The 27,162-nt window shown below is 33.7% G+C and overlaps 2 protein-coding genes across 6 annotated transcripts; one reads left to right on the plus strand and one right to left on the minus strand.

The window, feature by feature from the left end:
* Window positions 1-4,241: 4,241 nt before the first annotated feature.
* EMB2777 (Sas10/U3 ribonucleoprotein (Utp) family protein) lies at window positions 4,242-12,144 on the minus strand. Of its 2 annotated transcripts, none has more exons than XM_047294706.2 (17): window positions 11,975-12,144; window positions 10,546-10,683; window positions 10,296-10,387; window positions 10,000-10,114; window positions 8,849-8,997; window positions 8,531-8,677; window positions 8,261-8,373; window positions 7,962-8,049; window positions 7,170-7,349; window positions 6,472-6,642; window positions 6,294-6,368; window positions 6,017-6,150; window positions 5,814-5,940; window positions 4,970-5,250; window positions 4,788-4,848; window positions 4,630-4,698; window positions 4,242-4,518 (listed from the first exon to the last, which is right to left on the minus strand). In XM_047294706.2, the coding sequence occupies exons 2-17, from the start codon at window positions 10,667-10,669 to the stop codon at window positions 4,387-4,389; spliced, it is 2,058 nt and encodes a 685-aa protein (XP_047150662.2). In that variant the 5' UTR covers window positions 10,670-10,683; window positions 11,975-12,144; the 3' UTR covers window positions 4,242-4,386. The 2 variants fall into 2 exon arrangements, with proteins under 2 accessions (XP_047150662.2, XP_047150663.1); XM_047294707.2 differs by having other exon boundaries at window positions 6,469-6,642; window positions 11,975-12,143.
* Window positions 12,145-12,915: 771 nt separating this feature from the next.
* LOC124822680 (5'-3' exonuclease family protein) lies at window positions 12,916-26,815 on the plus strand. Of its 4 annotated transcripts, none has more exons than XM_088104412.1 (15): window positions 12,916-13,164; window positions 13,270-13,480; window positions 14,690-14,769; window positions 15,914-15,952; window positions 16,077-16,134; window positions 17,858-17,911; window positions 21,908-22,035; window positions 22,109-22,177; window positions 23,274-23,359; window positions 24,024-24,133; window positions 25,183-25,233; window positions 25,530-25,588; window positions 25,782-25,826; window positions 25,940-26,014; window positions 26,373-26,815. In XM_088104412.1, the coding sequence occupies exons 1-15, from the start codon at window positions 13,012-13,014 to the stop codon at window positions 26,490-26,492; spliced, it is 1,338 nt and encodes a 445-aa protein (XP_087960538.1). In that variant the 5' UTR covers window positions 12,916-13,011; the 3' UTR covers window positions 26,493-26,815. The 4 variants fall into 4 exon arrangements, with proteins under 4 accessions (XP_087960538.1, XP_087960539.1, XP_047150665.1 ...); XM_047294709.2 differs by having other exon boundaries at window positions 12,917-13,164; window positions 16,116-16,134; XM_088104413.1 differs by lacking the exon at window positions 17,858-17,911.
* Window positions 26,816-27,162: the final 347 nt, after the last annotated feature.

A 27,162-nucleotide genomic window follows, 5' to 3' on the forward strand; every position in this document is an offset into this window, starting at 1 on the left:
ACATGTTGTTGTCATTGATGGGGTATACAATTGATGCATATATTTCTTCATATGTAGACTTCATAAAGCAAGAAGGAATGAACTGCTCTCCATCCATATTAAGAAACTTCATTGCAGTCAGGGAGTGACAACATGGAATTCCAGTGATGCTCCATCTCATGCATGTGCATGACATTTGCTTATGTTGACGAAAAACTTGTCTTCACTATGTGACACGTGTCGAACTTCAAATAGTTTATTGGCTGACCAACTATCAACAAAGAACAACAACAATACTTATGAACCAACTAAATAATTGAACAAAATTCACAACTAATAAATGGGGTTACCTAAGAATCCAATGTTTGGTTAACTGTGATTCCTTTCGAAATCTGGTCTGGATTTTAGGACAAATGGATCCTACAAACGGTTGTATGTTATATTTGTTTCTTGCCCATCTTTGCATAATGTAAACCCGGATGTCCTCCAATATGGTAATGATTGGTTTACTCCTGGTAGGAACTAGAATAATGTTGAATGCCTCACTCATGTTGTTGACCACGATGTCACATTTAGGTGTTGGTGAATTTTGACCTTGACCAATATCTACACCACATCATCTAAAAAAATATTAACAATAAAGAAAAACAAAATAAAGAGTTAAGTTATGAAGACAAACCTTAGAAGAATGACTATCAAATGTTTAAAAGCCTCTTCATTCAACTCTTTAATGTTTCTCATCTCCATCTCCCAGGTTTGTGGATGTGTGGCTGTAGCTGCCCTCCACATTAGACGCTTAAGGTTTTTGCTAATATTTCTTCCTAAAGTTGGCATATAAGTGTCTTACACAGAATCTTTGGTCAACTCTAGGAAGTGGTTCTTGTAAGCTGGAAGTATGCCTTGTGATTTTAAAACAATAAAGACAAGTTAGTAGTTATAATTAATGAATCAATGTATGAAAATTGAAAATTGTAGATCACTATTACCTTTTGTTGGTCTCACATAAAAGTAATTGATGAACATAGCTCTAGAAACCAGGTTCATGAATCCTTGTTTTCCACTTCAACCACAACATATGCAATAGGCAACCTTTGGTCATTGGCATCTCGTCCAACAGCCGTTAACAACTCCCCACCATACTTCCCTTTCAAGAAGGCTCTGTCTAATCCAATTATAAGCCTACAAGACACAAAATTGTTTTTGCATGTCTTAAGACATGCATAAAATCTCTTGAAAAATACTTCACCCTCATTATCCTCAACTTGTACTTTCATTGTTGATCTTGGATTTCTTGCCAGCAACTCATGGGCATAATCATATATCCTTTTATACTGATCAGAAGCAATAGCTTTGACCCTATAAGCCATACACCTAGATATATCAATGTTCCATTTTCTTTGAATATTTTCACGAATATCTACACCTTTGACTTTTAGATTTTCTCTCACTATTTTCTCTAACTTCTTGCTCAACCACTTGGCATCAACTAACTTCAGGTTGAACTCCCTGTTGCAGATATGCTTGTCTACAATAGTTCTCAGCTGCCATGTTTACATTGCCTCCATATAAGCACAATATATAGTCCAGGGGCAATTTCCTTTTGCACTCACACACTTCAGCCTCAATCTTGTTTTATTGTTTTTGACAAATTTAATATTTCTCCCATTTTCCAAGGCATAGCCTTTGATAGCTTCTAAAATGTCTTACTTTTCAGCAAAATATGTCCTAACTTCCCATCTAAAGTCTACCATACTTTTTGGCATATAAAAGGTTGCAAATCATAACCCTCATTATCATTAACCTCTTCATCCTTATCTGATCCACTAATTAATTCCTCAAATTGCCACTCATTATCTGACAAACCTCTCTCATTATCATCAAAGTTGTTGTGTGACGCCTCACTGGAACATGGTCCACTAAATTGATGTGATAGACTTTGGACTTCTACTTCACATTACTAGACCTTTCTACATCTATATGACCATCTATATCACAATCAACACTGACATCAATTAGCCCTTCCAACCACTGACAATTTCCATCTAGACTACCATGGTCACTAGAGGTACTCCAACTACAAACATCAACTTCTTCCTCCACAACTCCTTCACATTCATGTACCTCTTGCTCTACGTCACCTTCACCTTCAACTTCACCATCAAAATGAGTTGGATTTTCTAATACACCAGCATCTTCTTCACCCTCATGGACCTCTTCCTGTATGAGAGGCTCACCTTCCACTTCACCAACACAATCACCTCTCTCTTGTGTTCTAGTATCACCTTCACATTGACCACCAACTTTACCTACACACTCATTGGACTCATGCAACAAAGGTTCCACTTCTCCTTCATCATCATTAATATATTCCAGCATGTGTATGACTTGGGGTTCAGAAATAACATGTACCACGAATACATGAACTTGACCATTAAGCCTAGCTAAGTTAACCATATGTATGGCACCAATGTCATCAATCAAAGGCTCTAACCCGTCTTCCAACACTGAACCCTCTCCTACAGAGTACCACAAATATTTAAAACCTACATATCCCAAACCTTTGACTACACTAACAACTAGAAAGTAACTCCACATATCTAGGTCAAACGACAAAGTAGAAGTCTCACCTTCATATTTCAGGGTCCCATCATTTACGAACTTTCCTCTATGGTGGAAAACAATCTCAATATCCTCGTCCATTACACACAACACTATATAAATATATCTACACCTATGATGTAAACATATGACGACAAAAAATAAATGTATTAAAATAATAAACATAACGCACTCAAATATAGACTGTAAAACCACTTTAATCATACATGGGGGATGTCACATTGCAATCAAAAACGCAAAGCAAACCATTTCAACCACAGGGGACCACTGCCTAATATTTTGATTTTTCAACCATAAAAAATCACAACAAAACCACAATTACTGACCTTGCTTGAGATTTAGCTCCAATGACCACGTGTTTCAGCCTTGTGCTTCCAACGACGCAAGGTCCCACACCTCACCAAAATGACCAAAGCCCTAATTTCTTTGAAACCTCGCGCTCAATTTGAAACTGCTATAAACCCTAATTTCCACTTTCTTTGATTAATTCCTAATTCGAACAAACACTCACTTTCTTTTTGGCAATGAACCCTAATTCGAACAAACACTCACTTTCTTTTCGGCAATGATCCCTAATTCGAAGAAACACTCACTTTCTTTTCGCAACTCCTAATTCGAAGAAAGTCCTAAATTTAACTAAATTTTTCCCTAATTTCTTTAATTAAAAGTTGTTAATTTACAAGTCAGAATCACCAAAACGAAATAACTAGCCCATATCATTTAAATAAACATATTCAACATGCCACGTATGCATCACTTTAACGGCGTTGCTCGAATTTAATGACAGAGCTCTAATTGTAGCAATTTTGCAAAAATAAGGACCCAATTGAGACAAAAAAAAGTAAGGGGCCTATTTTAGATTCTCAACCAAAAAAAAGGCATGATGAATAATTAAACCTTAACAAATTTGTCTCAATTGGCCTGACCTATTTGTGCCTAACCTGAACCATTAACAAGTTGATTCATCATTGTCATTGTTAATCTGATAATTTTGTAACCGGTTGGCCTTGTTTGGTCAAAGTGATAGACTACAAAATGATGTCTAAAAGGTCAGGTTGGAGTAGTCTGCTAAGAGAAACTCTTTCCAGAATGATCAGTCAAAGAAACTCGACCCAAAGGATCATTGATTTTGAATAAACCATTCTATTGATGATTGGTTGTTCGAAGTTGACCAGATGAAAAGTACACTTATTTTATAAATCTAGTGTTATATTGTGGTAATTGAACTTTTTCATGTATAAATTTTGTAATTAATATAATAAAATAATAGTTAACTTTTCAATATGATTATCTCATTTATAAATGTTTTTTACTGAAATTATATAATATTTCACAATAGCTAATGTTTTTTTATAAAAATTGTTCAATGGTAATATTTTAAAACTAAATGATTATTTAATGAAAAAGTAGTAAAAATATTTTAAAATTGTAAAAAACTAGTAGTTGTTTGGCTTTGCTCAAACCAGAACAAAAAGCATTGAAAAGTACCTTTCAAAGCTGATATAAAGGGGTAACATTTTGGAAATCCTGGAATGACATACAATCATGCGAACACTAATTGTTGTTAAAATAATATTAAGTTGCATTTGATTTTTCTTGAAGAAAAATGTCAGCGATAGGAGAAATCAATGGCAGTATTAAAATTGGCAAAATTGCAAAATCTTAATATGTCATATATGTTATCTCCAAAATTTCTCAACTGCTGTAATAAGCAAACAAAATTCTTCAATATATGTAAACGAGTCAAAATTGGATAATTTAGGAAAGATGGTGTGAAGGTGATTGATATCAGCTCTTGAATCTGATGCTTCTACTGACAGCTGCATTAATTCCAGAGGTTTCCCCTCCATAAGGAGCAGTTGGTCTCCTGATACTCTGAACCTGTCCCTTACGATTCTTAACAGCTTTTTGATGCTTCAGCTGCAGAACATTAAGATAACAAGAAAAAAAATAACAAATGTCAAGCAAGAAACACACCACTTAACCAGCAAAATTTTAGGAGTTTGTTCATCCCAATCAAAGTGAGAGTACCTTGTAGTTCTTTCTGGGATTCTTTTTTGCCTTGTTGCGATTGCGAGTTAGTCCCCTGTTCTTCTCCATCTGCAGAAATTGGTGACAAGGAAAAATCTTTAAATTTGAAGGAAAAGATGAACAATTCAATTAAAAACCGTAGTAGATAGAGCAAGAACCTGAGAAGAAATTAAGCGTTTTCCTTCTACAGTCTCAAGCTGTGAGGAGACTGAAGTGTTCCTGTAAAAAGCAATCAATCTTTTGTTACAAAATTGAAGACGGTGGCAACAATAAAATTGAAATAGCCAAGGGCATAGCATTAACATATTACAAAAGAGCCAAAATGGTACCAAAATTTCACCTTGAGTAAGCCTCGGCTTTGGCTGCCAGTTTTGCAGCTCGCAGTTGTTCCACTTGTTTGTAAAATTCATTTTCTGAGTCCCCACTTCCATTATCATCATCATCATCATCCGCATCCTCAACCTCATCAGGTCCAAGGTCACCACCCATTTGATCATCCCTGTCACTGTCATCATCGTCCTCAGTCTTAATTCCAGCACCAGCCAACACCCGAAGCTCGTGTTTCCTTCGTCTTTCACCAATTTCATCTCTCTTGGGTAAATCATCATCACCAGAAACCACCTTACTCAAAAGAAGAGATCAGTTAGACATTAACCGGTTATATAAAAAGTGAAATTGTTGTAGCCTAAACAAGAGTTTTTATTTAGTAATTAGTATAACAAAAGAGTTATTAAAAGTATACCGAAACATCTCTCAATATTAGAGAAGACTTTGGGACTTGTGGTAGTATATATTATCATATATCAAACAGGTTAAGTCAAAACAAAACTCTGATCTTGTTCAGATTGTACATATAACTTTATTTCGCTGCTAATAGATAGAAAATAACATCAAAATGACACTGATTGCCAGAACATTCCTCCACCTCTGGTGGGAGACTATGCTAGCGTATGGCAAGGCACTGAAGGTGAGATTTTTTCACACCAAAGGTCCTGAGGACATAAGGTTAAACCAAAGCATAATTAAGGACCCAAGTTCTTCCACTAATTTTGACCACTGTATCCTTGATCATTATAGAGTGGTTAAGACGACACTTTTTCAAGTGACTTAAAATCTACGACACTATAAAATAGCCAATGAAACAGAAATAAGAATTCATCAGGCAAAACTTTGAAGTTAAGTACCTTGGGTTTCTTCATATTTGCATTGAGGAACTGTGAAACCTTTTTGTAGCTAGAACCATTAATTAATCTTCCTTCCCGGGTGACATCTTCATTATCATCATTAAAATCATCATATGTTTCAAGCTGGCTGTGAAATTTGTACGTGGCTAAGTTCCAACATGTTTGAAACAAGTAATGTAAAGAATAGAAGAATAAAGTCATACCCATTAACTGGCCTTGAACGCTTTACTCCATTAGTAGGCTTTGGAGCAACATACAGACCCTTTTTCTTCAGTTTTTCCTCAAGGGAAGCTCTAACTTTTAGCATCTCCAAACTCTGTGCGCCAATGTGGTCCTTCTGCCATATTAAGGTTGATTTCAGTCAAATTAATAGTTTTTTGAACCAAGAAAAATAAATCAAATAAAAAGGTAATTATTTATTCAATAGAAAGTAGAAACTAAGTAATAGTACAAAACATCTTGTCATGATCCATAATTCACCTGAGGCTTAACTTTTCTTGTTTTCTGTACACCCTCATTTGAGGATCCCAATTTTTGTATATCTTGATTGCTAGGCTGCAGCAACACAGAAAATTGTTGACCGTTGAGAAATTTTTTTAAAGTTATCATTTGGAACAGATAACAATAAAAGCCAAAATTAATAAGTGATGACTACCACTGCTTCTTCTCCTGATTTGGCAGAGACAGGAGGCTGCTCTTGGTTTTTAGTGATAGAATCAATTGCCATTGGAGAATTCTCATTATCTGACTTTAATACTGTTTCTAACCCATTATTTCCTACAAGAATGTCTTCAAGTTTAACTGGAAGTTTTCTGTCAAGTTGTTTTATCTGTTGAGAGACACACGTTAGAAAATTTGTAAAATCTAGGAAAACAAACTTCATCTCAAATCTGATATTTGTGACAATTGCATATCAATGAGTAAACGTCAGTAGATAACTATGCACAGTTGACGACATCGTGTTAGAAAATCAATTCACTAATCTAGCATGAATTATACCCGTTTTTCCAGTGTAAGCAGGGCTGCCAACATAGGGTGCATGCAATATAATAAATTATCCAATATAAGCTAATATATCTCTAGTAAATTTAGTTCAAACATTGATTATATAATAGAAGAGGACCAATGAAGACATGTCAGTCATATCACATGTCTATGCCCTTTCATATACTACTTCCAGGTTACTGCACTAACTGACAGTATAAAAGAAAGCCAAGGCATGAATAAGTGATCTCTTGGCTCTCCAACGGACAGAAGCTCTTTATATCACTATGTTAACCATAATAATATGGTAAATGATTTTGGAAAGTAGAACCTTACAGTCAAAGCAGTTATCTAGTTTGAAAATAATAAGACCTGATCAGATAATTTCTTGATCTCTTCAAGGCGAGCTGTTATGGGATGATCATGGACTGACTGCCCTTCAGATTTGAGGAGAAGGTAGAACGTTATAGCTTGGCAATAGGACAACAAAATAAGCTGCTTCAACTCAAAATAACGTGCTTCTCCTTTCATAACTATTTTCCCCGTTTCAACCTGCACATAAGATAAAAATAATTGTAACGCAATACACTATTCATGCACGGGGAGGTAATTACCATAAGAAAGCAAGGGTATAGACCACATGTTTTACATTAACCCCGTAACACAGGTAAATGAAGAGGCAGATTTAAAAGCATTTGCACTGTAATGATCACAGCAGAAGAACTTCCTCTAACAGAATATCTCAATAGAAAGAAAAAAATAAAGAGAACCATGGCTAAAAGAAACAAAAACAAAAGAATGAATGACTTAAACGTAATAACAGGAAAGCCTCCCTAGGTATATTGTTGATAGATACAATAAGTTTACTGACTCTTCTATATAAAATAAGTACTTTTATATTTATACAGGTTGTTGAAAATAGAGAAAAATAGGTATAGGAGTAATCTACCTTGTGTAAAAAATACACATAGGTACTGTACTTGTAATAAATAGAATATGGACTAAGCCTAAATTACAAATATGATAGAAAATAAATAATAACAGATAAACAAAAGACAAAAGATAGATATCTAATATATCTAATATATATAACACATGGTAAACTCTTTTTACATGGTTTGCAAGTCAAGGATAACAGAAAAGAAAAGGTAGAAGAGCAAAAACCTTGCTTAAAAATGGATTAATTTCACATTCAAGTTGTTTGTGTGCCTCATTTAGTTCAGACAACCAACCAACTAATTCTGGAGCAGACCTGGAAGGAGAAGATAGTTACTAGTCAAGAAGAAGCATATGAAAATGATAACATTGACATATATATGTTTTAATACAAATACATCTGAATACCTTATACTAATCCATTAATAGTGAATATGGCAGAAATTAAGCTAAGGAAATGCATGAAAAGGTAACATTACAATTTATAACTCAATCAATATGCTGAAAGATAAACACAGCATCCCAACCTATATAAAACATTCATTTGCTCCTCCTTTGTCAAAGAATTCAATTCATCAACACTGAAAATTATATCCCTATCCAGTGGCTTTATTGCTTCGTTTCCTTTATCTGATGCCTCCTGTACATATATAGAAGTTCACTTGAAGTTTATAATCAGATATCATATATGCCTTTCACCAAATGTTGAATTTCCCTATTTTTTCTTCCTCCATTATGTTTCTCCTCTAGTACTATGGAAATTGACCACAAACAATAAGATAATCAGCAGCACTCACCTTCAAAGTTAATTTCCCATTATCTTTGTCTTCACTTAAATCCACAAGGTCATAGTCTTCCATTGTCAAGGATTTTGCCTTCTCCCTTTGTATTTGTAATGCCAATTCTTCCTCTTCTTTGGGGGCCTCATCATCACTTGATTGAAGCTTAAACCAAAATTTTATGATTACTCAACAGAAACTATAAAATGCATAAGTAAACAAATAAATGTTAGGCTAAAGATCCACTGCCAAGAGAAAATCTACTTATTGATGGTTTAAATGTTGCATATGGAAGCATTTTTGTTTTGCTTTTACATGCATTGCTCAAATTCTCACCTCAAAATTACGATTTTCAGCACCATGTGAGAATTTTTTCCCACCTAAAGTAAGTTTATAACCATCCTCATCCTCATCTTCATCACCATCATCAATTGTATCATCACCTCCCCCAAACTTTGAACGTAAGTATTTCCTTTGCCTGATCACTACGTACAACATACACATTAATTTAGTGAGATTACAAAAACCAACAAAGCCTTATATCACTAGTTGAGGTTAGCTACATGGAACATCCAACATCATTCGGCATAATTAGAACCAAAGCTACAAAAACATAATTACACTTCATTGAAATTACACCATGTAGTGAAATTACACCACTTCAATAGAATTTGCACAAGTAACCAAGGGACTTAACAAGAATTCTTTTCACAAGTCCAAAACTATAAAGACACTCTTAACCAAGAAATTCAACAAACATGAATTCACAACATACGAGCACCAACTTGAGTACATATTAGCGCCTTTTATTTTTATAAATTATTTATCAAGTCCAAAATGTTTGCTGATTTTAGCTAATCAATTTAAGACGAAGTGTGTGTTTTGGTGCCTGGTGCAAATCTATCAGATTATAGTTTCGAAATTTAACGCAATGGAATGTGAAAACTGTTAAGTAAAACCACCAGAACAGGAATCTAAACACACACTAACTAACCATTTTACAAACTGAACATAAGATTTGACAAAGACAGATTGTTAAAATCTGCAGTCTGTAAATCAATATATACTAACAACCAGAAAACTTGTAAAATTTGTAATTTTCCAGTTTCTATTTCAAAAACAAGTTACATATAAATAGGCTTTAAAGTATTAATTAGAGGTTAATTGCAAACAGCTGGATAGCTTTTACGTTAACAGAAGGTTGTAACAAAATTTACCATTTATACCAAATCCTTTCAGAAAAGTACACAGAAAAGGCATGCATTGTGATTCTATATCATGGTCCAGCTACAGCAGTTGAGTAGAGATGATATATTTGCATAAAAATGATATATGTACTGTCTCAACTATTAACACCATCATCCATCTCTATAACACTTTGAAGATTCAGATATGTAAATTTGTGTGTTTGTGTATGTATGTATACATACACACACATATATACATATATATGTACGTATGTATATGTCAAACATAAAATATCATACTTTTTGCCAAATGGCCATTCCCATCATCTTCTTCATCGTCATCATCTTCCTCCTCATCATCATCATCATCTTCCTCATCGTCATCATCATCATCTTCATCATACTCATCAACATCCTTCGACCAATATATGAAAGAACAGAAATGAGACAAAAATATACAATTTGTCACTAAAATCCTGTTTTAATTGTTAAGCAAACAGATAACACATAGAAGTTTAATCTGTCGTGTTTCATAGAGTTAAAGAAAAAGTATGTGCAATTTAAAAAAATAAAAATAAGTTTAGGGTAACCAAAACCTTAACATCAAAAATGGGAAGCTCCTCATCTTCATCTGACTCTTCAGTACCATCATTTATGTTAAGGGGGACAATGTCCCTCTGCTTATGAACTTCAAAATCAAAGCATCAGACAAGTGAGTCAGCACAAGAAGGCCAAAACTATAAAAATTAGAATGGAGATTAAAAGTGTAGGTTACAGCAAATGAAACAAAAGAATTATTACTTCTCTGAGAAAAATAAATGAATAAAAATGAACAAATGGAGTTACATGTATCAATCTCATCATCCATGTCGTCACTGGAATAAGAATAAGCATCACGCTTGTGTTGAGAGCTTGTTTTAGAGTTTTTTCCTTCTTTCTTCTGATGACTTCTACCTCCTTTTTTCCCCATACTATTGTGTCGTTCTTCACCACCAACCGGAGAAAACATAGAATATAGATGAAAATTTCCACCCAGTGAAGTGCAAAGAAAGAAAAGATAAAGAAAATTGTCTAGAATAAGGATCTTCAATTCTTTCGCATATTTGATTCCAAGACTAAAATACATATACGAACAAAGATTAATTCACCATTCTTAATTTCTCTTTTACTGGCAGCTAACACAAGAATTCTGTTTTGCTAATTTCAGTCACAGTTCTAAATCTTCACAATGATTTACCTACTCTCTCAGAAACTAATACTGCCTTAACTTAAAATTCAAATAGAATCATCATTAATAAGATTTAACAAACAAGAAAAATATATTTGTATATTCAATTTACTTTTTATTATATCTAATAACATTCAATTTTTTTTAGTGAATTTTAACTCTTTATTTTTGTGAATTACATTGTATTCTTCTATATCTATTTTAACTATCTTCTATCCATGTTGTCAACAAACTTTATCATCAAAGGGCAATGATTTATTTAAAAAATTCTAGAACCACTAGTAAAATAACACAGTTTCCAGAAACTAAATTTTTAACAGGAATATTTAGTGCAAATGGTCATAATGGTACCTTAATCTTGGAGAAGAAAAATAATTGTCCTAAAAACTGTTTCATTCTCACCCTAACCTTTAATATATAAACCATAGTAGTCACATGAAACTCTTAACAAAATCTCAATTTTGTTCTATTTCTAGTAGAATTTTTCTACTGCAGATCAAATTATATAGAATTCAAGCCTTAGATGGTTGAGCTGAGTAGGGCATTGATACCAAAACCCAGAATGGTTTCACATGAACATAGTTATAAGTTCATAGAAATTAAAACAAAGTGTTCTAAACACAATGATGTAAAATTAAAGAAAGGCATAGTTAAAAGTAAATATGGGAGTGCTGGCTACTTATAAAGAACATTCACACATAAAATCAGTGAACAACACCCCACCCAAAAAGCCCATCATGGTAACCTTGTTTAGAATCAAACAAAAACAACAAAGCAAAGGAAAACTCAGGACTTTTCTAGCAATACAGCGGAACAAAGGAATTTAAGTAACTGCCAAGGAAACTAAACAATATAACTCAAAGTATTCGGCAGCAACAGAGCCATAGACTTTAAACTCATTTAGACACAAAAATAAAAAACCCATTAACATAATAGGGCTCTTAGAATAAAGTTTAACTAAAATTAAAAAAAAAAAGGTGGGGAGGCATACAAATTGAAAGATGTTAGAACAGAGAATGTTTGTTGGCAATAAAAGGTGGAGGTTACCTTGAGAAAGTCACGAGTTAGTGATGCGAGTTCTGAGAGGGCACAGTTCAGAATGCAAATGGTGTTGTAAAGTGCACCAGCAAGGAGAAGGTACTGTGAAGGGGACAACAGCAGCCAAGAGAAAGTGAGGAGAGAGAGAGAGAGAGAGAATAAGGGTTTAGGCTACATTGGTAGGAGGATGAAAAGAATATAAAGGAAAAAAATTATTTTGGAACAAATCTGATATGCATCCTATACAATTTTAAATATATTAAATATTTTTGTTTTTTTAATGTTTTAAACTTATTTTTGCATGCTCTCTATAAAAAACTAATGTGGATGTGAATATAATACATTTTATTTAAATATATTATTATATAATTATATAATTTTAAAATTACTTTACTTTTGTGCAATATAAATTTATTATATAATTTATAATTTCTATTTGTATATGTTTTATAAAATTATCATAAATTTTATAATTTATTAGGACTAACCTGATCATTTATTTAACTTTTTCATTTATTTTCATAAAATTTTAAAATTATAAAATAAAATTTATAAATTGATGAAATAATAATTAACTAGTATTTGTTAAAACTTTAAAACAAATATGGTAAGTAAAACTCACTGTAATTTTCCTCAACTTTTATTGAGTGAATAAATTGTTAAGGGGTATTTTTATGGAACAAATAAATATTTTAAATCCTTAAACTTTAACTAAAAAGAAGTAAGGTGTTTCTTCCTGCTTCCATCAAATTTTGTCATGCATCCCATTAAACTGATTTTGATTTCCGGAATACACTAAATCAGTTTCGAATTTTTTAGCAGACATTCATCTCTCCCCAGAAATTTGATGGGGGTGCAGCCCAAAGAAGGAGCGTGCAAAAAACAATAATGGGTCTCTCCTTCAGCCCAACCCAAAATTGATAATTTTGTTCCCTCTTTGACACAGCCGAACTCTTTCATTCTCTTTTCTATTTTTCTGACAGTGGCTCTCCCTTCCTATGCCGTGCCTTACTTCTACTTCAATGCAATAGAACCGAAGTTCTCAAATGGCGTGCTGTTATAAGTACCACTATTTGTTTCTTCACTCTCATTCCCTGTGGAGAAAGCTTCCACTCCTTCCCAACAGCACCACCAGGACTTTCTCTCGCAATCTTCGAACTCCCACTCTGTTTCATTCTTCGGACGCGCTACACTCCAAGGTAAAGAAATTACCAGTATTTGACGCTGCTCTGTACTGTGTCATTGTCGCTTTTGAAATCTCTCTTTTCTCTTTCTCTTTCCCTCACTCTGTCTTTCCACATTAGGGCTATTGCAGTGCTTCTACAGATTCGCTAGGAGCTGTTCCTGCAACTTCGTCAGCTTTGGTTCCTGACACTGCATTTGGAACCGGTCAAGTGCTGCGGTTAGGTTCAGCTGCCAAAGGAGAACGTGTGACGAACGCCGATCCTTTAAATAGCAGAGTTATGATCATTGACGGTACTTCGATTATTCACCGGGCATACTACAAACTCTTAGGTTCGTTTCGTTTTCTTTGCTCCTTTTTGTTGGCGCATAATTGCACTGTTCACTTTTTTAGAATGTGGCGCATAATTGCACTGTTAGACTGTGGCGCATAATTGCACTTAACGGCTTAAAACTATTATGAAAGAACTCAAGAAGAATCTTTGATGGCATAATATCATACCATTTATAGTGAATTTTATAATCTAAGTCCAAAAAAGCTAATTTATCAGCACAATGTATACCTTCTATGAGAATATTTAAACTTCATTTGATTACATATTCCCAAACACTTTCTCTAAGAGACTATCCAATAAATGTCTTACATAACAAAGATGACTAAGTTTCTAACCAAAGCCTCCTGCATCCAGCCACCTGAGAATGTTTTATGATCGAAACAGGCCCCAAAAAATGATGAGAAACGTCAACTATATTCACCTCTAGTACGTCTAGACCTAGCACAAGCGACATTATCTAGACACCAACAAGCTACACCATGCATGTTCTTACTTTAACTCAACCTATATCTGGAAATTTCCAAAGAACTTGTATGTTAGTTGTTCCTCTCCCCGGTGTAGTGTTGTTGTCAAAAAATTTCAGAACCAATAATCCTTTATATCATTGTGTATATGTTTGTTGGAAGAGTTACTGGTCAAACTTACTAACTCTTTTATATGTTTGCTGGAACAGTTTTATTAGAACACTACTTGGAGACTAGATAAAATCAATAAGCTGAGTTGAATTCAAACAATGCATATAAGAAAAAATCTCCTGCAGCCAAAAGACCAAAGATAAACAGCAGTATCACTCTAAAAAAATAGATGGTGAATTGATTCTTCATTTGTTTTACATAGAGAACACATGGAACACAGAACATCTCCTCTGAACTGCATTTCCTTATCATCTGGCAGCCTGCTGAGCAAAAGCTTCCATAAAATCATACCATAAAATACTTTTACAATAATTAGTTAAAGTCATTCAAATAATAATTTGTGATTAGTTTAGCAAAAGAAATTACACTGAGACATGGAAATTAAACTCTTTTAAATATGTCATATGTCATGTGTTTTATAAAACTTGTGCTTTTATGTGTATGTTCTGTTATTGATAAAACTGTTTTGGTTTCCTATTATTTGCTGTGTTTTCGTTTTGTAAATTAATCGGTTTTTTTTTGGAGTAGACTGAGTGTAACCATTGTTGTTAATCTTTTTTATGGTGTGATAGCAAAGTTGCACCATGGTCATCTAACACATGCTGATGGAAATGGAGATTGGGTTTTAACGATATTTACGGCTTTATCGCTTGTAAGTTATCTGCATAGACATATATGTGGATGTTTGACATTTATTTTCTCATTTTAATCAGTAAATTCATAAGCTTTTATTCTCCTAGCATAAACCTTTTTGTCATTTTGGTGGGAAACTATAAATATATAACAGTGGATACTAATTTTAATGACCATTTAAAAATATAATGATTAGGGCAGACATTAAGTAATACGTAAGGGTTCAGTTCCAGGTAGTTTGTTATAATATATTCTTGGAATTAAATTTTACAAGACTGTAGACATATATTGAGATTTTTTTCTATGTTTTTGTTATTTTCGGTGAGAACTTGTAGTTTCTCTTTCATTAATCACTATACATGGAGTAGTGATTATCAAAACTTTGGAATAAATTTTTTTGTTATTGAAGTTGGTGAATCATGAGTCTTTAAACCAAATCATAAAATCTTAACGTCAATAATAGATTGCAATCTGTGAAATAAAGTAATACAGAATTGAGAAAGAAAAATGATAATCATGATAGACTTGTAGGTTTATTCCAAACAAAATACGTTAAATAAAATTTAATATAGTTTGCAGAGCAATTAGAAAAGTAAAGGGTATTGGCTTGAAGAGCAATTTAATCAGTGTGTTTAGAGTAAAAGATTAAACTCTTAAGTTAAATTATTAGGTTTTTATATAAATACGATTTTCATCAAAGTATATCTATGAGTATAATTTTATTATAATATCTTACATTTTTATATTATTTTCTCCTGACTGACATTATGGTTTCACTATATAATATGAACACCTTTATAATATAATCATTTGTCTAATTAAATATCCTTTCTGATGTGCTGGCAAGTTCAAACATGCAGACTTGTAAGAGCTATAATTTAACTTTTCTGTGGTATTTTTCACTTTTCCTCTTTATTAGTCTTAGAGACTTAATTTTATTTTATATTGAAGAAGTTTTGTAGTTCACTTTTCTTAATGCACTACGGAGAAGAATAGTGCAGATTCTTGGAGCTGAGCCACCATTTTTTTTGTTACTTTTAATTTACAATGTAGCATGTATATTATGATTTTAAATGTGGTTGATTAGACACATTATTTTCATCTTGTGCAATTGATATGTGTTGTTTTTAACTTGTAGTCATTATTTGTCATTGTTCTTGCAGATAATTGATGTTCTGGAATTTATCCCCTCTCATGTGGTGGTAAGTTTTGTTCATCTTGTATTTATGTATGTGCTGAAGCTTGTATTTCCGTAAATATTTTCATTGTTAGTATCTTTTTCCCTATTATTTCAATCTTATTCTTTCTTCTCATGTTTATAATCAGTTAAACTTATGGCTATTGTTTGGTTTCTTTTACCCGCAGGTAGTGTTTGACCATGATGGTGAGTTATAAAATACAGCCTCTATATTTGCCAGCATGATTTTTTGTTTTCCTCTTTTATATCCTTCGTGCTAGTAGAAATTTAGCTTTTCTTTAACCATTGTTATACTTCATTTTGTACTATTTTACTTTTTTTTAAGTATAATGCATGGTATTGATTCTGATAGTCAATTATGAATTATATTTTTGGTGCAGCTCTTTGCTGTGCTCCTTATATTTTGATTGCGATAGTATTGGTTCCCATAACTGAATTTGAATTGCTCTATTTACCATACAAACAATGAAATAGAAGGGCAAATTAGGAAGGCCCAAAATGTGTATGAGAGGAGAAAGTGGAAGCCCATTACTTAGGGTCCACAGACACACGCCCACTGATTCTGTTGCAACAGAATTGCCTACGTGGTTGTGAGGACATCAGGAGAGAGGTACTAGGGTATATGGGAGAGGGTGGTCTCTGGGAGAGGGTTGGCTGGTTGTTGGGAGAACAAACCAGAACTCTGGGCTGGTCTTGTACGGGAAGAGGGTGTTGCTAAACTTCTCTGTTTGGGAATATTGAAACAATACCCAGAATTTTCTTCTCAAATTCCTTTCACTGTTTTATTGGTCCCCTATCAATATTAAAAAATATCGACTGCAATACAATAAAGATGCTGGGAGGCAAAACATGGATTGAAATATAGGATATTACAATGGGCATAATGGATGCACCACTAAATAGGAGAGGTGGCTGTGGAGGAAACAGAAGAGTGGACATACACAAAATTCTGGTACTGTTTGTTTGATCTTTAACACAGGAGATCTGTCAAGTTAGGTGTGCATTTTCAAATGGTTCCTCCATAAAAGAATTGGATTCATACTACAAATATCTTATGAAGTTAATGTCTTAATGAGAAGTTTTAAAAAAGATTAAATTCATGCATATCTTTTTACTCTGAATTCCAGACTGGCCTTTAAGGATTCAATTTGTCACAATATTCAGCCTTATAGAGTCCTTTTCAGCATATTGGTTTTCTACTGTCTTTCCTTTTATATGATATTTAATGATTTCCTGTTGGCTAAAGATCGCTGTGCTGCACACCTCACTAAAACATGGAATGTACATTTATTCTGATGCTCTATTTCTGTTGGACTACCTTTGCAGTACATGCTAAAGTATTAGGCATTTGTTTTAAAATTAATAGGAACTTTGTGGTGAAAAGTTAATGGAGTTGAATGGTTTTATGCTATTGTAATATTTGGGTTCATTCTTTTTCGCATCTTATCTTGTAGTAAAGCATTCATATCAGGTTTACCTTAATCATAAAATGAAGAGACAAATATAACTGAAATATAGGTAATTTGATGTCTAATCCTTAGCATTTTAGGTAGCAGCATCCTTTAGTTTCGCTAGAAACTGTAGAGGAAGGAAGATTTTTGTACCTGGAAAGTATAAATAGATAAGTAAAGATTAAATTACTGTTTGCTGCATGAATTCCCCAAATTATTGCTCTTGTACTCTAGAATGTTGTATATAAATTGAACTTGTCATGATCTGTGAAGATGGTAGCATAGGAAGAATACTATGTTCAGTCAAGTACATATTGCTTCTAGTTCTAGAAGCTGTTGATGTTCTGGTGGTATCTGGGGATCTCTTCTTCCTAGCAGCTAACTTGCATTCTCAGGTTCATTGGCTTGTAAAGCCACTCTCAAATATATTTTTAATAGAGAAAACCTTCTCATTTCAGGACTTCCTTTTGGTCATACTTATAATTCATCAAAAGAAAGTTTTACTGCAAAAGGTATGTTTGTTTTCGAGTTTCAATATTTGCATAAAATTGGCATATGCAAACAATATCAGAATTTGAACCTCATTCTTCTGTGGTTATATATGGGCACAGGTGGAGTGGTATGCCAATCTGTTTTTTTTTTCATGCATCTTTTATTACATTATTTGACTTACTCAAATAAAGTGTACTTTTACTTTGTTCACTCACCCTTAGTAATACTCCTCTTGCTCCTGGCTCTATGTATATGTACCCTTTGATATTTATATGTCTAGGTTTCATTCAGATAATACCTGTCATCATAAGGTTGGAGGCTATCCAAATAATGATTTCAACTGTTCTGGGGTTTAGTCAAGAAAGTTGCGTGAGACATAGGAAAATATAATGCTTTTCGTTATATTTGTATACCAAATCACAAATACAATCTATCTTTTCCTCTATAAGATGGGTTGGCTTAATGGATCAAGTGACTCTAGGGTGTTCTATTGTAAATCATGTCCATAGAAAAGAAGAACTCACTTCACTTGCTTACTCAAAAGCCAAGAGAGAAAGCCAAGCATTTTTTAGTACAAAAAAGGAAAAAATTGATATACGTCAGCCTTCACATTATTAGACTGAAGGAAAGTGTCATGCTTCAAGGTCCTTAGATTAGACCACTGGCTTGTTTAGCCTAAAGGCAGAATCAAAGCCAGAAGGAATTATAGACAAAAGCACTTCTACTGCCCTCAAATTTAGATTGAAGAAATGATAGGTCTGCCTATAACCCTATCAGCTCGAGAGCAAGATAAGAAGGAGGGATGGACTACTTAGACTACTTAATTGATAGAGCCCGACACTATTATTGGATCCAAAAACTCCAATAGGTGGATGGAATGAGCCCCCTAAGCCTAATCCAATTCCACATACCTATATATCACACCAGTGATTTGAGATTGTTCAAAAGACAGATCTGACCCTTTCGCAACTCCTGCATTTAGATTGCTTCTTACTCTTAGTGGTGGTTTACGGTTTTATGCTAACAACTCAGGTACAAATGCTAACCACCTACATTAAATACCTAATCTAACAACTACCTATATTTAATACGTATTCTAATAATCCCCCTCAATCTGGAATATACAAATTGAATGTATTGAGCTTGGAACAGATAAATTCAATTTGAGGTCCCCATAAGGATTTTGTTAACACATATGGAAGTTGGTCATTGGATCCGACAAACACTATAAGGTTCCTTAAACAACTTTTCCCGAACAAAGTGGCAGTTAATCTCTTTGTGTTTAGTCCTTGATTGGAAGCACTGTGAAGAGCAGTTTGGTTATCACAATGTATCTTCATTGAATTTTACAAAAGCTTAATTGTTGGAGGAATTGTTTTCTCCATATAAGTACACAAGTGATGGATGTCATTGCCTTATACTCAGCTTCAACAATTTGTACACCATTTTGTTTCTTGCTCTTCCAAGAGATAATATTTCTTTCAAAGAAGACACAATATGCTGTAGTTGAGTGTCTCTCCATAGGAGAACCAACCCGATCAGCATCACAATATCCAGAGACTTGGGTATTTCTTTTATCTTCATACTTGGAGCCTTTTCGAGATATCTAAGAATATGGATGACAACATTCCAATGATCAATACAAGGATTTTGCATGAATTGAATCATAATTCCTACTGCAAAAGACCAATCTAGTCTATTAATGGTATGATAAATAAGTTTTCCAACCAATCTTCTATATCTTTTTGGGTCAGAGAAAGCTTCTCTTTGTTCTACCATTAATTTCTAATTTGGTTCCTCAGGATAATCCATTGTTTTACAATCAATCATGCTCGTCTCTTTTAGGATGTCAAGAGCATATTTCCTTTTGACAAATTGCAACTCATTCCTTTGATTCATCTACTTGTATGTCCAAGAAATATTTGAGACTACCAAAATCCTTTGTTTGAAAGTGATTACGTAGGTGTTCCTTTAACTAAGATAATATAGAACATTATTTCTTGTAATCACTATATCTTCAACATATAACATTAAGTATACATTTTCCAGGGGAGGTGTGACAATAGAAAATAGAATGATTTGCCTCATTGGGTTTCAATTCAAACATTCGAACAATGTGGCTGAATTTTCCAAAACAAGCATGTGAAGATTTCTTAAGACCATAGAAAGAGCAACGCAATTTACTAACCAGACTAGATTCCCCTTGAGCAACATTCTTAACATCTAATTGGTGAAAAGGCTAATGATGAATGACTGGCATGACAAGGAAAAGTCTGATAGTAGTTATTGTTGCCATTAGAGAGAAAGAATCACTATAGTTAACCCATAGACTTGAGTATATCCTTTTGATACCAATCGAGCTTTAAGGCGATCAACTTCATCAATAGGTCCAACTTTTAAGGAATAGATCCAACGACATCTTACTGTTTTCTTTCCAGATGGAAGAGGAACTAACTCCCATGCACAATTTTGTTCAAAGGCCTACATTTCAACGATCATGGCCTGTTCCCATCCAAGATGATCAAATGCCTCTTTCACATATTTAGGCATGGTAATAGAAGATACAAAGGAGATAAAAGAACAATAAGGAGACAAACAATGATAACTTAGAAAATTATGAACATGATGAGGGTTTCATGTAGAACGAGTGCCTTTGTGAATGATAATAGGCCAACTAGAATCCTCATTATCAAGAGATGTAGTATGTGAGGAGGATGGTGAATAACTTGATGAACAGGACTCATCATGTGGCTTTGGATTAGTCATTGCAATTTGTTGTTGGGAGGTGATAAAACAGGAGGAAATGGTCCAGGTGAATTGGGTGGATGAGAAGAACTTAGATTATTCGGAGATGTTGGAACAATGTTAGGAGTAGGATACACAAAGGGCTCAACTAAAAGCAAAGGCAAGACTTATTGGACAAAGTTAACATCTTGTGTGGATGAAGAGAAGAAATGAGTTCTTCAAAAAAAGGTGACAGTTGCAGACTTGTAATACCTTTTAGTGTTAGTTGAGTAACATCAATACCCTTTTTGAAAGCAAGAGTATCCTAAAAGGACACATTTGATAGTTCAAGCTGATAGTTTATCCAAATTTGGACACACATCATGTACAAAACACCATAACCGAAGACTTGAGGAGAAATATGAAACATAGGTTTGTTTGGAAACACAATGGAATATAAAACTTTATTCTCCAAAGAAGAAGAGGGAATTCTATTAATAGGATAACACACTAAGAATGGCATCACCCTAGTGATGGACATGAGTATTGACACCAAGCATTAAGGTACGAGCAGTTTCAACTATGGGTCTATTCTTTCTCTCTGCTATACCATTTTTTTTAGCATTATCACTCCTTAAGATCTTGATCGCTTGTCCAAATTTTTTATCAATTTCATTAATGAATGACACAATATTCAAAAGTTCAGATCAATCTTTCACTAAGTAAACCCAAATATAACAATAATATTCATTGATAAAAGTAACAAAATAGAAAAGGATGAAACTCAACTTGGAGCCAAATATCAGAATGAATTATGAGAAGGATGAATATGTTTTCCTAATCGACATGACTTACATTCTAAGACTTGAAGTTTGCAAAGTTTGAGAATCATTCTACCTGCTACCAGCTGATATTGGACCATCCATTAATATCAAATTTTCCATATCAATAAAGGTCATGTGTAGAAGTCTTCCTTGACTGTTTTGTCACATCTTTATATTCCTTTCTCAAGCTTCATTTGAGGACCACTATATCTATCTGCTTATAATTGTGGGTTGTAATATTGTGGTTCTGCATTGCCTTGATATTCTACTATGGTAATATTTGTCTCATGTTGATTTGTGGGGCTTCAATTCAAATCATTGGATAGTTAATATAGGTTTTACTGTGTTTTTAGAATGTCTAACTGATTAATTTACCTTTTTAAGTGAGATTTTTCTTTATTCTTTGACCAATTCTGTAATGCTTTAAAATTTTATTTGTTCTTAATTGCATGTACTCTTTATTTGAAGGTCAGAATTTTCGGCACAATCTATACCCCGCATACAAGAGCAACCGTCCTCCAACTCCTGATACCATTGTTCAGGGACTTCAATACTTAAAAGCATCCATCAAGGCTATGTCCATAAAAGTCATCGAGGTAAGTAGATGAGTTCCTATTGCTTACAGATTAAGGGTGTAATATAATTGATACAAAATTCATTCAATGATAGGTTCCAGGTGTAGAAGCAGATGATGTGATTGGAACATTAGCCTTAAGAAGTGTTGATGCTGGGTACAAGGTGATCTCCCTAATGATTTTTTATTTTGAACCCTACTCTAATGCACATTTCAGATTTTTGACAAAATAGTGTTCTCTTTGGCCAAATGAAGTACGATTATAGTTCTCTTTAACACTTCTTTCGGAACACAAGAAGGAAAGTTGCATGGTAAGAATGCTGGGAAAGTTAATTTTGAAGGTTGTTAGGAAAAAATGATTTAGCAGATAAAGTGGCAAAAAATGAAGTGAACCACATGTTAGTGACACAAGGAGCAATCTCCTTATCTACCCTAGTGTATCATTTTGATAACTTCAAATTTTGATGTGAATCCAACCGGGCTGCTATGCTGAGCTCCATCCTGCCGAGCTCCATGCTACCAAGCTTTTATGTTGTCGGATTGATATGTTGTCGGGTTGATAGGAGATCAAGCTTCTATTCTATCGGGCTACTATGATGTCTGCCAGGTTGCTATATTGTCTGGCTTCTATGATGCCAAGCTTCTATGCCGAGCTTCCATCTTCTGTATGTGTGAGCTGCAAGGCATAATTAGAAGAATGCCATGCACGTGTCCATGATTAGTGGCTAGCTAAGTGATGGGCTGAGTTTGATTGGTTTTGGGTGACTTTTGGTTGCCACAATTTCAGTATAATCAACCATTAAGCTTGGTTAGAAGAAGGTTAAAAATTTTCAGCTGAATAGCTGTGCTATTGAATTTCTTTTCACTAACTTCCTGTGGTTTGACAATTGAAGATTCTTGTTGTCCTCTGTTGCCAATTGCCTCTCCCTGGTAGTAATTATCATTTAGTATAAGTGAAAGTATCATTGATTTTCCGTTCTTGTTTGATATGTATATTTATTGGTCTGCTGATGGTATTGAAGTTATTGATGTTCATTTTAGCCTTGTCGAGCTAATTATATTTGTTTTTGATGAGGCTTGACGGAATTTTTTATTGCTAATCTTCTTGGATGGGCAATAGCACTTTCTTTTAAAGTTATGATGGGGTAATTGTGCTTGAACAAAGTTTTAAATAGCTTGATATTTATGTTTGCATTGTGGAAATGGCTCCAATGACATTGCTAAGTCACCACTACTGATATTATTTTATCTTGATGATAGGTACGAGTTGTCTCCCCTGATAAAGACTTTTTTCAGATATTGTCTCCTTCATTACGGCTTCTTCGAATTGCTCCACGTGGTGATCAGTTAGTATCTGGCTTAATCTCTGTTTTTTTGTGCTTCTAATCATTCAATGCAATAACTGATAGCACTCTTTTTGGACTTTAATACAACGAGAACCGTATGATAACCATTCTCTGCTTACCCTTTTATATGTGGAAATTGATATTACCATAGCAAAATTATTGATAACAAATGGATCCATTTTGTACATTTAGAACTCTCTGGTTTTGCACTTTTAAAAGAGTGGCAATGTAAATATTATGTTAACTCATGTTTCCCTTTCTCTTGATATTGCTTTTTGAATACTGCATGGACTTTTTTTTTTGGGTAAACTAATAGTGAAAAATCTATATTAAATGGAATAGTATTTTCATTGCTAATTGTACCTTATTAGGAATGTAATGCCAACCCATGTTGCTCTCTCTCTCAATATTACTTTTTGATTTGAGTATTGCATGAACATAATCATAAACTAATGATGAAAAACCTATATTACATGGAACATAATCGATGTTGAATGCTTAATAACAATTAAATAATATGCTTCATAAATCAAATCAAAACATAGTTGAACAAGGCTAGCACACAGTTTTTTAAAATTTTATAGCCTTGTAATCTGTTTAGCTATTATGGTTTGAAATTTACAATGTAGTTTATTATGTTTTACTGTTTCTTTTTTTTCAACAGGATGGTATCATTTGGTGTCGAGGATTTTGCAAATAGATATGGAGGCTTAAAACCATCCCAGTTCGCAGATATGATTGCACTTTCTGGGGATAGATCTGACAATATTCCAGGTTATTTTGTGCTCCTCTATTTGTAAGGTCCTTTTTCCAAATCAAGAGGACCAAAATAGATCAGGTGTACGCCTATGAAATCAATATGTATTGATTAGGGCCTGTTAGAATTGGTGTTGTCAGGAGTGTTTCTACTAGTATTGATCTATATTATTAGTATAAAAATGGTATTAGGTCAGTGATTTATTGTCATATCATTGTAAGATAAACTCAAGTGCATCTTGAATATTCATCAATGAAGGTAACAAAATACCTAAAACCAAAAGAGGAGACGGGACTAGGTCCCCAGATTTCATAATAGATAATCTAGAAACTAGAATTACACATTGATTGATACTTTTTAGGAAAGGTAGATCTAACATGTTTTTGACATTACTCACATTCTAAGGTCTGGAGACCAAGTTCAGGATACATTTTTTTTTTAATTTGGAGAAATGAGGATGGCAAACCGATCATGCAACATTTTAGGGCTAGGAGCAACAACATAGGACACCCTTGAACGAGATCCAAAATGGTATAATCTTCCAGCTTCATATCCTTTTCCAATCTATCTCCTCGAACCACGCTCCTGTATAATAAAATATTTGTGATCGAAAGTTATTGAACAATTTATCATTTTGGTTAACTTGCTTAAGGAAATTAAATTGAAAGAACAATTAGGGACAGAAAGGATAGAGTTCAAATTCAAGGAAGGAGACAGGGAAACATGACCAACTCTTCTTGAGGAAGTTTTAAAGTCATTTGCAAAGGTTATGAAACGAGGTTTTTCTTGAAAGGAAATGGTTGAGATCAAAGAGGTATTACCAAAAATGTGATCAGAAGCACCTGAGTCAACTACTTATGAATTTTGACCTTCCATGAATTGAGAAATGCTGGATGTTGATGTACTAGAAGGAATCTCATCTCGAGTGGCCATTCACATTTGTATCCTTAGGATTGGAAACATGATTATTTGTATTTTTATAGCCAAACTCATGAATCATAATTCCCATGGAATAGGGACAAGTTAAATAAGCTTGTGGAATTTTGACAATTATTTATAAATGCAGGAGTTCATGGAATTGGAGATGTTCATGCTGTGCAATTACTCAGTCGATTTGGTGAGGTTTTATTAACTTAAATAATCTATATTGTTGCAGATGTAACAGTGCTTTCTTTTAATTGTTTTCCCCTTTCAGTGACGTTCTTGTTCTATCTATAGATTGTTTTAAAAATTATTGAATAACTTTTATATTGGGTATACGTGGTTTACATGTTATAATATAGTAGTCCAAATAATTTAACTTTGAACACACCCACTTGTAACAGATTTTTCTTTGTAGTTTTTTTATTTTGTACCTTGTATATTTTTTAATCCATATATGGTTGTAATATATCTCTTCACGTATATGAGCAGGCACATTGGAGAGGTTGTTGGAATCTGTTGATCAAATTAAAGAGGATCGCATTAGAAAGGTTTTCCTGACTGATATTATGCTTCGTGTGCTAGTTTGCTCACATGATTAATAAAATGTTCTCATTGAAAAATTTATGTCTGGTTCAACATGATTAGTGAGGTTTACTGTTGCATTTTACCTCACAAATCTAGTGTTATTCTTCCCCGTCAACACTAATAATATTGGTCTCACATGTGCCATTTTCCTTCTAGGCGTTGATTGAAAATGCTGAGCAGGCCCTCTTAAGCAAGGAACTGGCAAGCATCTCAGTCTCTTGATTTATTTCTTCACCTTTACTTTTTTTTGTAGCATCTATTTGTCCTGTTATCTACAGTTTTTTCTCATGCGTCAGTACCTTAAATTATCACAGGCCTTGTTGCGGTCTGATCTTCCATTGTACATGGTACCATTTGCTGTAGAAGATCTCTCGTTCAATAAACCAGAGGTCTGGGCATCGAAGGCAGTTTAAGTTTCCAATTTGTATCTTTTTAGTTAGTTATTAGCTTGATTTTTCTAGTCCAATTATAGATTTGTTTTAAAGATCATTTATCAGTATCAAGTTTTTGTGCTATAAACTTACCCACGTTGGTCATAAACGGGTTGGTCGTTGCCATTAATGCAATGGAGATTGTGATAAGCAGCAGTAAAAAAGCTTATGGTAGTAATTTGATTTTCTTCCGTCCTAGATGGGGGGAAACCTTGTGATCAAATCATATTTTAGTTATCAATTTAAATACAATATTATATCAGTAGTATAATTTTTTGAATGTTTTTTTTAACTCAATGAAAATAATCGTGTACAGGACAATGGTAGTAGATTCAACAGCCTATTAACAGCGATTAGTGCTTACGCAGAAGGGTTTTCAGCTGATCCCCTCATCAGGAGAGCAGTTCATTTGTGGAGAAAGTTGGAGTCAAGATGAAATTCAGAGTCGTTAGGTTTTCTTGTACAAAGGGGATTTGTTTTTAGAACATTGCAATACTTGAGCAAGATTACACAACATGAGGGTATTAAAGTGTATACAGAAAGCAGAGTAAGTTCTTGTCACCTATGCATTCCTTCGATCTTATAAGTATTTGTAATTTAGATGTAATTTGACACGCAAGTATATATTTTTGTTCGAGGTAAAAATGATATAAGTGGGCATTAGGTAGAGCAGGAAGAAGTGTGACAAGTAGTACTTTGCAGAAGGATGCTAATGTAATTTTTTGTTCAGTTAAAATGGAATTAAATTCAGTTTTTCAATTTGGAATATTAAAGTTGTATTCAGATCTAAATTTTATTTATTTAGATAAAAAATAAATGCAGTACGAAAATGTTGAAGTTGTCCCGAGCAATTTTTAGACTTCTGTCGTTACGTCCCGAAACTTTTTTTTTGTAATAAGCACCTAGACGGAAACATTATTATAATATCTATTTTACTTTGTAAATGTCATTGTAGGTGTTTCGAAAACATCACCTAAAAAAGAATTCAAGACCCTCCTAAAATTATTTCAGAATCATAATTTTGTCATGAAATCTTCAGCATCTAATGATGAATATAATCAGGATATTCAGAAAATTCAATTCTAAACGAATTCACTGATCTAGAC

The sequence above is a fragment of the Vigna umbellata genome, chromosome 1 (assembly GCF_029865625.1).
Source record: "Vigna umbellata cultivar VRB3 chromosome 1, Vumbellata_1.0, whole genome shotgun sequence".
Classification (NCBI taxonomy): Eukaryota; Viridiplantae; Streptophyta; class Magnoliopsida; order Fabales; family Fabaceae; genus Vigna; species Vigna umbellata.

Bases quoted from the DNA above. Each gene is read 5' to 3' on its own strand.
- EMB2777 (XM_047294707.2), bottom strand. From the start codon at position 10,669: ATGGGGAAAAAAGGAGGTAGAAGTCATCAGAAGAAAGAAGGAAAAAAC. The intron at 8,678-8,848 runs GTGAGAATTTGA...TTTTGGTTTAAG, and splicing joins CTGAAAATCGTAATTTTGAG to CTTCAATCAAGTGATGATGA. The intron at 6,643-7,169 runs GTCTTATTATTT...GTCTCTCAACAG, and splicing joins TCAAGAAATTATCTGATCAG to ATAAAACAACTTGACAGAAA.
- LOC124822680 (XM_088104412.1), top strand. From the start codon at position 13,012: ATGGCGTGCTGTTATAAGTACCACTATTTGTTTCTTCACTCTCATTCC. The intron at 15,953-16,076 runs GTAAGTTTTGTT...GTTTATAATCAG, and splicing joins TTATCCCCTCTCATGTGGTG to TTAAACTTATGGCTATTGTT. The intron at 22,036-22,108 runs GTAAGTAGATGA...ATTCAATGATAG, and splicing joins TGTCCATAAAAGTCATCGAG to GTTCCAGGTGTAGAAGCAGA.